The sequence below is a fragment of the Colletes gigas genome, unplaced genomic scaffold (genome assembly GCF_013123115.1).
Source record: "Colletes gigas isolate AHSC1104 unplaced genomic scaffold, ASM1312311v1 Colletes_gigas_Sc00004, whole genome shotgun sequence".
Taxonomy (NCBI): domain Eukaryota; kingdom Metazoa; phylum Arthropoda; class Insecta; order Hymenoptera; family Colletidae; genus Colletes; species Colletes gigas.
In genome coordinates, this window is record NW_025106633.1 from 10,033,127 (window position 1) to 10,046,548 (window position 13,422).

The window sequence follows — 13,422 nt, forward strand, 5'->3', positions numbered from 1 at the left end:
TAATTGCCCCATTTACCGTATAAATTTTGTCTTATAAAATTAAGCTGTTTATAAAAAAGCATTAGGCTTTACATTATCTTATTATTTATTGAATTTGAATTCAAAGAGGAGGATCGATCGAATATTTATATATTTTGATAATAGGGCATTTTTTACAAAGGTTTAGCTTATCATATTTCGTCCCGTAAATTTTAAACTTCGTGAAAACTACATTTCGTATTATTTGGTATAATATTTCTGTCGGAGATAGCTTTTACACGAAGACCGAAGTTCAACAGCTGTTCTATTCGCGGTCGTCGGACGAATTAGTTCGACAAAAATGGCAGATTCGTGGCGTTTGAACACTTTGCCAACCGAAATTTTGATATTAATTTTCGATTACTGTCATGCGTTCGATTTGGTACGACTCAGCGAAGTATGCACGCGATTTTACGATATCGTGCGCGAAGAAACGCTTTGGGCCAGGAAGAGCAAGCAACCGATCGTAACGAATCAAATTTCGAGGAAATTTCGTGAAAGGTTCGTTAGGTTATACTTGATCTTTTTTTAACAAATATTGTAATTATATCATTAACAAAATCGTTACTTACGAACGACGTATCTTAATTTGTGCATTTTATTTATTCCGAATATGCCGATATGCATTAATTTACAAAATCGCTACGTGTACTTTTATTTCTTATTATTACTTTTATCGTAATGGTGTAATGTCTGATGTTAAAAAAATACCAAACCTTACAGGATTTATTTACGCACCTAGATATTCGATAAATCTGAATTCTATCATTCAATGTAAATTATTTCAATCGTACAGGTGTAACCCACTATTATGTTTACGGAAAAAATGGCATGTCTCGCACAATTGGCAATACGGCAGATACGAGAAGAGGATCATCTTCTCGCAGAAAACGAAGTTCATGCCATGGATACAATTGACCAACAACACTTTATGGTGGAGCGGCGGAAGTCAATTGTGCTGTTTCAAACGTTTCGAGTCCAGGCACAAAAGCAATCAACTTTTGTTCAGAGTTCATGTCTGCAGCGATATATGCAAGTTCGTTGTCAGAAACGAATGCATCGTAACTGGGCACAGGTATCAAGAATTTGTATCGCTGACAATATTTAATGTACACTGTCATTCGGTTTGCATCAAATTTATAAATTATATTGCAGAGACGGTAGCATAAAATTCTGGACAAAATCAGGAAGCTACAAATTTATAAATTTCGACTGCAACATAAGCAGAGCGCACAGTTACGATATAAATGGAATAGATAAGACTAGGGATGCAATTATATCTGGTTCTGGGGACGGAACGGTGAAGGTAATTTGTATTACGGTTTAAAAACTCTACGAGGTTCATTTAATGAATATCGTAGAAGATTTGCATCGAACGGTGTAATCGATGTTGCAAATTATTAGTTCTTTGCTAATGCGATATTAAAAAAATGTCAATGTTTAGGTTTGGAGACCTCCCGTTGGCCAGAACATCTTAAATGTACCTTTAACGACTATAAACATTACTGACAGGGTGTGGTCTCTATCTGCCGATCCATTGGGCAAAAAGTTTGCAGTGGGTTCAGCCGGAAACAATAACTGCCCCCCGCTTCACATATTTGATCTCGAATGGTGCGTTATAATTTACGTATCAAATACATAAGCAAATTGTCGAAAGTGCGTCCAGTATACAGATATCTTTTATATATTTTCAGAGTCATGAAAGGTCCGATAGTATAACAAAAACATTTCAGTTACAGCCAATCTGATATACTGAAATACAATTGGCAAAGGGGGGCAGGAATATTAGACATGATTTGGGATAATCCGCAGATTCTGCTTACGTGTGGATATGACACTTACATTCGAAAATGGGATTTGAGGTAATTATTTCAAACGAATTCTAGGATTCACAGTTATTTAACAACAAGAATAAGTGCAATGTTAAAGCCATTGTCAGATTTTATTTTAATAATCGATATCATTTTAGAACTGGAACATGTGTGTGTTCGTGGTCAGATCCAACGAATGCGACTGTATATTGTTTATCGTCGGATTATCGGTACAGTATGGTCAGTGGAACGCAATTCAACTGCAAAGCTGTTCTTTGGGATCAAAGACAAAGAGGTTACATACAAGTCAGTAGTTGAATATTTTATAAACAATATTCATCGATAACTTGATAATTACACAGTACTGTTTATATTTAATTTTTATTTTCCAGATCTATTTCATGGATCTATGCAGAATGACAAGTCCCGTTTACTGTTTAAGTTTCGATAGTACTCATTTATATGGAGCAATGGATCAGCATTTAGTTGAATTTACATTTTCAGGATACTCGTATAAAGAGGCTAATTACAAAGAAATTCTTAAATACTAATACAAATTGGATCGTTTAGAATGGATAAATGTTGAAAACTGTGAAACTTTAGAAGCAAAACTTGTTATATACAAAAATAAAGACATTCTAGGATTCGCATAGACTTAAACACATTGTAATTTGGAATCTTAAGTTGTAGGTTTAAAAAGCGAGTCACATTGAAACAATTATTAACACTTTATTACGTTAATAAATATCTTTTTCCCACGATTTATTTAAAACAATGACTATAAAATATAAAAAATTAAATTTGTTCGATTGCACGAAGCTTTTTATATTCGTTTTAACTATAAATTCGCAACAAACGATACTATTAAGAAATGTCTATTAATAACAGTCCTCGGAAGTTTTTAAATAATTCAACTAGAAACTTGTAATACGTAAAAATAAATACATATATCCAACTTGAAATAATATTTCTGTTCCATCGCCTTTTTTTTTATGTTTTATCGGAAAAAGAAGCCATACCGTGTTTCTTATTGTTTACTTCTTTTACTGTAAAGAATGTAGATACATTCGTACGTTATATGTTGTAAAATCCAAACCCAAAATTAAGTATTTCGTTAAGTATGTTTTAACTCCTAGCTAATCATTTTTCTGATCATGTAATTTAGAATGCCACCGTGTTTGTAATACGTTAAATCAACGTCAGTATCGAACCGTACGTTCGTTTCGAACTTTTTCCCATCCTCGGTGGTAACGGTAATCTTCTGGCCTGGCTGGCAATTATCGGGAATCACTATATCATATACCTCTAGACCGGTCAACCCTAAAGTCTCTGCATTTTGTCCAGGTAGATACTGCAGCGGAATAATACCCATACCTACTAAATTTGACCTGCGGAAATTATAGGAACGGTAATAAAATATCCTTAAACGTGAAACTTTCAAGAAAATTCTACGTTTCGTAGACAATAAAAGCTTCTTTTCTTCAAAAATTATTCTATAAATTACCCACTGTATAAGAAGTGTTATTAATTTTTGCCTGAATCGTCACTTTTTATAAAACGGGCAATTTATATCGAAGATATTGAATAAAATTGTCTTTAAAAAATAATCCTTCATTTGAAAATAGAAAATCATATTTACCTATGTATTCTTTCGTAAGACTCTGCTATAATCGCTCGAATTCCTAAAAGATAAGGCCCTTTTGCTGCCCAATCTCTGGAAGATCCAGATCCGTACTCCTTGCCAACGAGAATAATCAACGGTGTCTGATCCTTCACGTACTTTTCAGCTGCGTCGAAAATGTCCATCTGCAAATAAAAAAATAATCATTTTAATACCTTGGTCAATTTTATTTCAAACGAAAATAAGAAACACATTTTTCTAAGTTGTTGTTCCGTTTATAATAAATTTATTACTGTAAATTGGGATTTCATTTACGTTTCTTACACACCTCCTCGTTAGTAGGAATATAAATGGTACGTGGTCCAGGTTTTCCAATGAACTTGTTTACCAGGCGAATGTTAGCGAACGTGCCACGTGCCATCACAGCGTCGTTACCTCTTCGTGACCCGTAAGAATTGAATTCTTTCGGCGTCAGTCTACGAATAAAATTGAAAAGCAAAATAATTTTAAACAAACTTGGACGTTTCTATAATTCCTAAATTGTATTTTAAACGTACCCACGGCTCGCGAGGTATCGCGCTGCTGGAGAATTACGTGCAATGCTACCAGCTGGACTAATATGATCCGTCGTAACGGAATCTCCAAGACTCAAAAGAACGCGCGCTTTTCTCACTGATTCCACTATCGGTATTTCCTAGACATAATCAAAATGATATAAATTGGCAAAGAAATATGCTATTTTTAAATAACGGTAATATTTCACAACAATGTATCAAAGGTTAAATAATTCTATAAATAAAAGTTTAAACAAACCTTTCTTAAATTGGTAAAGTACGGTGGACTCTTGATGTAGGTGGACGATGAGTCCCACGGATACAATTTACCATCAGGCTCGACCAGTTTTACCCAGCTATTGCTGCCCGTTTCTATCTTGCTGTAAACTTCTTTAAACATAGCTGGGATCACGAATTTTTGTTCTACGGCTTGAATGGTTGATCTGGTAGGCCAGATGTCTTGAAGGTATATCGGAGAGCCGTCTGGTCGGCGACCTAAAAATTTCCAACATTATTATAGCTTTGCAATGATTCACACGGTTCAGACTAAGTCGTATATTTACCAAGTGGTTCCTTTTCAAAGTCTATGTCCACCGTTCCAACAATGGCGTACGCGATTACCAACAATGGCGATGCTAAGTAATTCGCTCGTGTATTAGGGTGAATTCTGCCCTCGAAGTTTCGGTTGCCAGATAGAACGCCACAGCATACGAGCTCGTTCTAATTAAATAGAACAAACAACGATTATAAGTAGAGTATAGCAAGTTCTATTTTTAAATAGTTTTTCAGGTTCTTACTTTCTCAATAGTATCGACAATAACATCAGGGAGAGGGCCACTATTTCCAATGCAGGTCATACATCCATAACCGACAATGTCGAACCCTAATTTCGTCAGGTAGGGAATCACTCCGCTTTCCTCCAGGTAGTAAGTGACGACGCCAGATCCAGGGGACAGTGATGTTTTGATGTAAGGAGCGACGGTCAAACCAGCCTCGACGGCGTTTTTTGCCAGCAGACCTACAATTTAAACAATGCCCGCTTAGTGTAATGTTCAATATGATAATAAATATAGGTAGAAAGCTTGCAATTTAATTGAAGAGTAATATGCATCTACCAAGAACGTTTAGACTCTATGGTTTCATTTACCTGCTCCAAGCATGACACTGGGGTTGCTGGTATTAGTACAGCTTGTAATTGCAGCAATAACCACCGAACCGTGCCTCAATTTGTAATCCTTGCCTTCGAATTCGAACATGGCCACGGAGTCCACCTTTGCAGGGGTTAGGCCAAATCCCTTGAATCCTACCTGAAAACAAAAATCCTTTATTGTTCCCTGTATTACATTCGTTCTGTATTCTGAAAACAGGTTCAAAAGTTTTAATAAATTTGTACATTTGCAACGCTAAATGTTGCCACATAAACGTTAAAGAAATTATATGCAGTTTTTTCATGATAAAGAGCTGTTTCACAGCAAACACCTGAATATCTTTATTCAAAAAAAATTTGTCGACCCAAGAATGTGAATGACCTTTACCATCTAGAATTCATTATCCGACGAATGGTCTGCTGAAAAAGCATTTTTACATGATAAACCAGCAGTTCTATAATTCTTTCAACACTCGATATTTAAAGGCATATCACAGTCGTCTTAACGAAATAATATTTTACTATTTATGGAGAATCTTGATACAAAATTATAGAAACTCTGCAAAATTTCCATAAAACAGTTCTGTATGAAAAATTATAATAGAAGATTCTGGAGGCCAAAATAAGACGAAAATCAAGAATACCAATTTTTTGATCGATGCTTCCTTAAAAACTTATTAACGTTTAAAGTTCCATATCGTCCACAAATTTTTTCGACGAAATTAAAAAATTTCAAATAATTCTGAAAAAATTATTTTCTGTTGCGTGGGTGAATTACATTCATTTTTTGTGAATACACATACCCTCGAAATGCTACTCAATTTCCAGAGAAAAATTCGAGAAACTGCTGAAACTTTATGGCGAAATTAAAATATTTCAAATCGTCCTGGAAAAAATATTTTCAGTTGCAGGGGTCAATTACAAGCATCTTTGGTGAATACACATACCCTCGAAATCCTACTCAATTTCCAGAAAAAAATTCGAGAAACTCCTGAAACTTTATGGTGAAGTTAAAAGATTTCAAATCGTCCTGGAAAAAATATTTTCAGTTGCAGGGGTCAATTACAAGCATCTTTGGTCAAAAGACATACCTCCGAAATCCTACGCAGTTTCGAGAAAAAAATTCAAGCAGGTGGACAAATTTTATTAATAATTTTGTTAATATCTTTTTAACGAAGCCTCGATCAACAAATTGGTATTCTTGATTTTCGTCTTATTTTGGCCTTTAGAATCTCCCATTAAAATTTTCCCGAGTGATACATAGAAAATAGACCACCACTGGAAGTTCGAATTTTCTTTAAATTATGTTACTCATTTACGAACTCGTTGAAAAGCTATTAGAGGCATTATAATTGCTTCCTGGAAAGTAAATCGAAGTCGACGTCTAAATGTTCAAGGGTGACCCTTTGCTAGCGAGGGGTACGCATTGTTTTGTATTTTTAGACAGTCGACGTCATCAGTTGGGCCTTTCCTCGCGCCGAGGGTTGCTTTCACTAATTCTATAGCCGCCGAGGACTGTTACTTCCCCTATTCTTTTCGTTTCGAGAAACCGAGTACAATCGAAATGGTCCGAGGGGGGCCATTTAATGGGGGGACATTTACCGTAACAGAAACCTTTAACGGCACGCAGAAAATCTATCAAGCTATTCTAACATTATTTGCAATTATTAATTGTTCTCGAACTTTCTCGATTACAACAATTTCTCGATTCTTAATTACAAAAGATCGACGAGAATGACGGTAACTCGATAGTAGAGACCAATAGTTGCAATACGAAGCACAGCGAATGTCTGTACGTAAGAACGACGACAGTTTGCAACAAAATGTGTACAGCTTTGCAAAATGAACTTGACGTCGTGTCAGCAATTTCACTGAGGTTACACGACGTTCGTGGCTTCATCGAATACAGTGGCTCGCGTTCTTCGCGAAATTGAAGATCGATCGATCGCCGGTAACTATAAAATAAAACATTAATATTACTATATTAATTTATGAAATATTTATCTGTATACTATTTTTTATATTCTTCATATTTAATATACGCTATAAATTCATTAAATTCAGTCTGCTTATCACTAAATTATACTATTGCGATTAGTTACTATTATATTAATAAAGTATCAAATAAATAGAAAATTTAATATCAAAGTATTTATGGTATTCGAATCTTAGATATCAAGTGAGCATAAAATATTATTCTGTTATAAGTATAATTAATATAGTATGCTCTTAATATCAGTTTTGGATACTGTTACTTTTATACTGAACAATAGCAAATAAAATGCGTGTTATACAGAGCAAGATAGTTAAAAATGGCCACCTGTATAACTCGTTTGCTTGTAATAATAGAAAAAAGTGTTTAACGTACTTAAATAAGAGGCTGACTTTAATTCTGAAATGTTAGTAACATTTTTTAAAGAAGAAATTGAGAGTCCAAAAAAGAACGACAAAACGGCGACAAAAAGGTATTGAATTTCACGCTGGTGAAACGTCAGCTCTTTATGATTCACGTGGATGAGTTTTCAGCAATGTCCTTGCCGTGATAGCATAGTAACGTGACTCCGATGTTGAACATCATTCAATAGAAATCGATCGGTCCCTTGTTTTTAAAATCACAGGCGCTCGTTGGTGCTTTATCGCGTTCGCGCGATTACCATTTTCAATTTGATTCAACGCGTAGCCAATTGCTTCGACGCTGAAATATAATAATCGATCAGTCGTTCGGTTTTCCATCGGTTATCATCTACTCAAATTTCTTCTGAACAAAACAATTGAAATATTCCACCTCGAGGGGATGTTCTGATCAAGAAATTGGAAAAAAACGACCTTTTCTTTTTTCCATTTTCTTGCAGTAAATGTATGTCTCTGAAACTATAGCAGAATTATGATTAAATTTGTGAAAAATAATTACCAGACCTAAAAAAGTTTAAACATTTACCTTCCAGACCACCAAAATGCTCCTTTAAACAAATGGAAATATTCAGTTGTCCTTGTCAAGCGTTCAGAAATTAAAAAATTTGAAATTATTGTAAACTATGTGATTTCATCACACTGATTGTTTACAACAGAATAATAGTTTTGCAACAGAAAATCTTTTTTTGCCTGATTGTGTTAGATATTGTAAATTTGTGAAACGTTTGCCGGTTTGGCGCGGATGTACCGCTAGAAAATGGTTTGGAAGGGGAAGAAGGTACTCCGGGGCACGTATAAAGGTAGCTTGACGAGCGTGAAAGTTCATCAGTGTACAATTAACGGCGCGAACGGTCAACGACGGTCGTGGTGGTTCAAGTCAGAGTGCGGTTTCCACGTTTCCGCTTTAGTTATCGGTTCTTCCTACGTACTGGAAGTTGAACGCAACAGTGACAGTTAATACAAATCATTTTGCGTGAACAAAACACTTTTCTCTATCGTTAACTACAAGAATTCTACTACACAAGGTGTTGCAGCAACAAAGGCTGCTGTTGGATGAAATCTCGTCCGGTGTGGTTGAAATAAAATTGCCTCACCGGGTAGGATTCATCCAATGTCCGCCCCTAACTCATCGATGGTTGTCCAACCTCAACGCAGAGCATTGGATCTCTTATTATCAGTGACGAAGTATTCGTCTAGTGCAACGCTGGAACGAAGTCGTGACTAGATCGAAATACTCGTCCCTGATGACGAGATTAATCAACCCCGTGTAACTGTAACCGTCCCGTTTATTTTTCTTTGGTGATCTAACTGTATGGTGTATCGAAAAATCATAAAGCTAGATCAGCAAGGCAAAATGTACGGAGACATAACCTCACGGCACCACGCTGAACCATGCAAGAGAACATCGTCGATGATAGACAAGGTAAAAGAAACTTCTTTCCGTCTTCAATGGGATTACGATATCGGCAAGATTCTGCTTTGAACGTACACCGCAGACAACGGCTTTCAGATGAAAGACTTCGGAGGAACTCTTGCTGCGATGTGTCCACTGATAAGAATTCATATCACAGCAGTAGTTACCTGGGAGTCTTTCATTTTTTGCCACCGCAACAACAAAGAACACGTCACGCTTCGACACGCACGGGGAACAACACATTTGTTTGGGTGGCTGAAAGTACAGCATGAGATGAACGTGATCCCGTTTGACGGTACTGATCGATCGTCACTGGGTTATGTTTGTCCCATACGAATACTGCCTGTTCATCGCCAAATACTCTGCACTGCAATTTAGACGCTTACATCACCGACACCGGCAAATTCGATTCAACGATTGACCGTCGTGGAATATATTAGTTTTTGAACGATTCTTACTTTGTTAGTAAGGCAGTTCCTGAAGTCGGTTTTCATGTCCACGACGGAAACACGATCGTGAGGCCTTTTTGGACCACTGACGCTGGACACCACGGTGGCCAGATCCAGAGTGAATATTTCGGAGAATATGGGATCTTGGTTCTCGTCGTCGTAGTTCCTCAACATCCGTACAGTGGTTAGATACTTCTCGATTCTGTTTATATGATCTTCATCTCTGCCTAGAACATTAAGACAACTATATTCTTCGCCGTTCAAGTTTAAGCGTTTAAAATTTTATTCGTAAATAAAATATAAGAGTTATTATTTACCTGTTTGTCTCAGGTACATTAAACTCTGCTGATCGACTGGAAAGAATCCAACTGTAGCGCCATACTCAGGACACATGTTCGATATCGTAGCACGATCTGCAATACTTAGTTGAGATACACCCGGTCCGAAAAATTCTACGAACTTTCCAACTACTCCAATTTGACGCAAATTCTGCAAGTACATGAAAATGTCTACGAATGTAGTAATTGCAACTGATTTAATTTGTACCGTGTGTTTTGAAGATTTATACCTTCGTGATCGTGAGAACAAGATCCGTCGAAGTGGCATACTGATTTAGAACTCCGTCCAATCTGTATCCTATAACTTTTGGTAATAACATCGATATTGTTTGTCCTAACATAACAGCTTCAGCCTCGATTCCTCCAACGCCCCAACCAAGTACACCGAGGCCATTAATCATAGTTGTATGAGAATCTGTTCCGACCACGCTATCGGGATAGAGCAAACTATTGGTATCGAAAACAACTCTTGCCAAATATTCTAAATTAACTTGATGGACTATTCCACTTCCTGGAGGTATAATCAACATATTCTCGAACGCCTTGGCTCCCCATTTTAAAAACATGAATCGTTCCTTGTTCCTTTCGAATTCTATCTCTTCGTTTTTTTTCACAGCATCGTTGCTAAAAAAGAAGACGAAACGTGTGTCAAAATGCTTATCTATCACGCTCGATAAGACTAGTATTATCATTAGTTTTAATGTCTGCGTACTATCTTTCCACCGCTTTTTATTCTAAACAAAGCACGACTGGTTTTAGACTTGGATCCTCATTACGTAACTACTTTATATTACAGTGAAAAATAACAAATTATCTTCATAATTTGGTATCTGTTTCAGCCTTTTATTTTTGTAGTAGAATGTAAGAATACTCGACTTCCATAGAAAAATTAATTTTGCAATCTAAAACGACTACGATCAATCTATTGAAAATCATTTTTCTAGCTATTAACTATATTTTGCATATACTTTGAAATCTGTACGTTAGATCACCATACTTCTTTTTGAAATGTTAATTAAATAAGAAGATAAGTTTCTTAAACATCTCTAATTGAATGTAGTAAGAGTATAATTTACCTTCTAACAAAATCAACTTGTATCGAGTGATCAATAACAAGATCTGATGGGCAGATAGGATTTATCTTATCTGGATCTGAACCCAAGTGTTTAACAGCATCTCTCATAGCTGCAAAATCCACCACTGCCGGCACCCCAGTAAAGTCCTATTTATAATGAAATTTAAATAGGATTTTAGACAAAGTTTATGTAATTTATTAAACGTTCAATTATAAATGAATTTGATACAAACATACAAACATTTAACAATTTAGATACCTACTTGCAATATTACTCTGGATGGTTTAAAAGACAGTTCTATACCCTCTTCGTGTGTTTGGTTAATTTCCCAGTCTAATACTTTCTCTACGTCACATTTTGAAATTTGAAAATCATCGCAATTTCTAACGGCACTTTCAAGGAGCACTCTAATCGAGAATGGTAACCTATCTGTAAAGGATGATTAAATTTAACGATTGTATTTCTTTTATAATCAATAAAATTTCTTTTATAATCTTTAATAATATCTAGACACTTACCATATTTCTTTCCGAGATTAGCGATGTCATAGTATTTACACTCTTTAGATCCAATTTTAATGGACTTCAGTAAGTGGTCGTATGGATTTCCAACTGAAAATAACAGAAGTTTATTGTTTTTTGTATTAAAATTATATTAAACAATATTTCCTGCGGAATAAATTAAATATTACAAAGATCCGTGTTTATAGAATAACCCTTTTGGTTGAATTCGATTGGAAATTTTACAAATACGATAATTCGTTTACATAGTATGTATGTGTTTTTAAGTATCATACTCTGAGAAATAATTGTCTTGTGAATTTGTTTATAGCGATCCAATTAGCAGTACGTATGTATTTACACTTGTATCTTTATATTGGAACATGTAAATTTGTTCCTTTATCGTTGCACTTTGTTATTTGCAACGGATAAACGTGATTTAATTAGAATTATACCACGTTTTATTTAATTAATCGCATAAATAAAATTAACGTGTTACCGAGCGGACGACGAGCCGGTCTATTGAAAATGATCGTTTAAACGTAACATTTAACATATTATTCGGAAATAAATGAATGTGCAAAAAGTACCTTTGCAATGCACTTGTCACATGTAACAGGTGTCATAATTGATAGTATCATGACTCGTGCCAAATGTCACGTTTTATTCATACTTTAAAATTAATTTTTTTTCTATTCACATAACAGAACAATTATAAATCCGATATCGCTATGCGTTGTCATTAGAAAATAATGCAAGAATACAGAGTACGAAACGTTCGTCTTCCACTATTTTCTCTAAAATTAAAACGGTGTGCATAATATTATGCAAATCTAATACCATGATAGTTACAGTGTTATTTTCATTGTTTTCGAAATAACGATTATATTAAGGTACTAAATTAACGACGACACGTATTATTTTTTGCTAAAATTTACAAACCGTTTTTAAAATAACTACGAGCAAACAATACACATCTTTCCACTTACCAGCCATGATTGTCACTGTAGCAGTCACGTCGTCCAGTTTGCTTACGACGCACGTACGACGTGATAGAACTTATACAGGGTGGTAGAAATATATGTTTAGGAGATCTCTTCCATGACCGACACATTTTAAAAATTCGTAACATTCGAGATAGAATTATAATAAGAGTTTGATGGAACAAAGAGTCGATAATTTGTTAATTTACTGGCACAGAGTTGTTACACGGTCCAGTAAAATAATAAACAAGGTTATCCTATTCGTAATTAATGAACTGTGAAAAATAAATAGAAATATTTGATTTTAAAACACATTGTAAGTTTCAAATGCTGGTCATCAGTGACCATCATGGTAATTAAAGCATTATCATGTTGATATAATGTTTGTTAACGTAGAAATAATTTATTTGAATATGTCTTCGAAGTTGTATCTTCGCAAAATTTCGAAAGAGTCGAGATAAAGTGTAAAATGTTCCATCGGGTATCTAAACGTTATATACAAGGTGAACGAAACAAGTTGACCACAAATTATTTTCTTTTTTTGATTATTCATTAATTTGACCAAAAATTATTTTCTCAAGCTTTTGTAATGAAAAATAAAACATAAAAAATTCAAGTTGTTTTTTTCAATTTCAGTCGTGCCTATCAATTTTGAATTTTCTATCGCCAATGTACATTTATTTGAGGAGAACATTTTGATATTTTTCTTGTTGAAGGTCATGTAAAAACCATAGAATCATTTTGTCTGAAAAAGTATCGACGACCTTGAAATCTAAAATAATACTACTGAAAAAAGTTATGGCATACCATTACATTTGCCTCCCCGAATATAATTAATTAATTATGAAATCAAAATAAGATATTCAATGTGGACGAGTTATTTCATTCGCCCTTTATACATTTTTTCTACGATAACCTTTATAATATCTCGCTGAAATACAAATTATTTTCTTTAATCGTACCGATGGTTTTCTACATTGCTCGTATGCAACATTATTCATGATTAGATTGTAACGTTGTACATATAAAAAATCTATAAATAACTCTATGAATAGAATAAGAAACAAAAAGAACATCCATCAACCATATTGTGTAATTT

The 13,422-nt window shown here is 34.8% G+C and overlaps 2 protein-coding genes across 2 annotated transcripts; one reads left to right on the forward strand and one right to left on the reverse strand.

Annotated features, from left to right (window-relative positions):
- The first annotated feature begins 319 nt into the window (after nt 1-319).
- LOC122405418 (F-box/WD repeat-containing protein 4-like) lies at nt 320-2,543 on the forward strand. The gene is made up of 7 exons (XM_043410139.1): nt 320-519; nt 815-1,093; nt 1,174-1,324; nt 1,463-1,629; nt 1,752-1,880; nt 1,988-2,135; nt 2,222-2,543. Exons 1-7 carry the CDS (start codon nt 320-322, stop codon nt 2,378-2,380), a joined length of 1,233 nt encoding a protein of 410 aa, XP_043266074.1. The 3' UTR covers nt 2,381-2,543.
- Nucleotides 2,544-2,711: 168 nt separating this feature from the next.
- Nucleotides 2,712-12,471, reverse strand: LOC122405413 (cytoplasmic aconitate hydratase-like). The gene is made up of 15 exons (XM_043410121.1): nt 12,330-12,471; nt 11,359-11,451; nt 11,103-11,269; nt 10,841-10,986; nt 9,995-10,388; nt 9,744-9,915; nt 9,436-9,653; nt 5,152-5,311; nt 4,802-5,022; nt 4,568-4,724; nt 4,264-4,499; nt 4,008-4,144; nt 3,779-3,926; nt 3,469-3,635; nt 2,712-3,217 (listed from the first exon to the last, which is right to left on the reverse strand). Exons 1-15 carry the CDS (start codon nt 12,334-12,336, stop codon nt 2,962-2,964), a joined length of 2,679 nt encoding a protein of 892 aa, XP_043266056.1. The 5' UTR covers nt 12,337-12,471; the 3' UTR covers nt 2,712-2,961.
- Between the last annotated feature and the right edge of the window lie 951 nt (nt 12,472-13,422).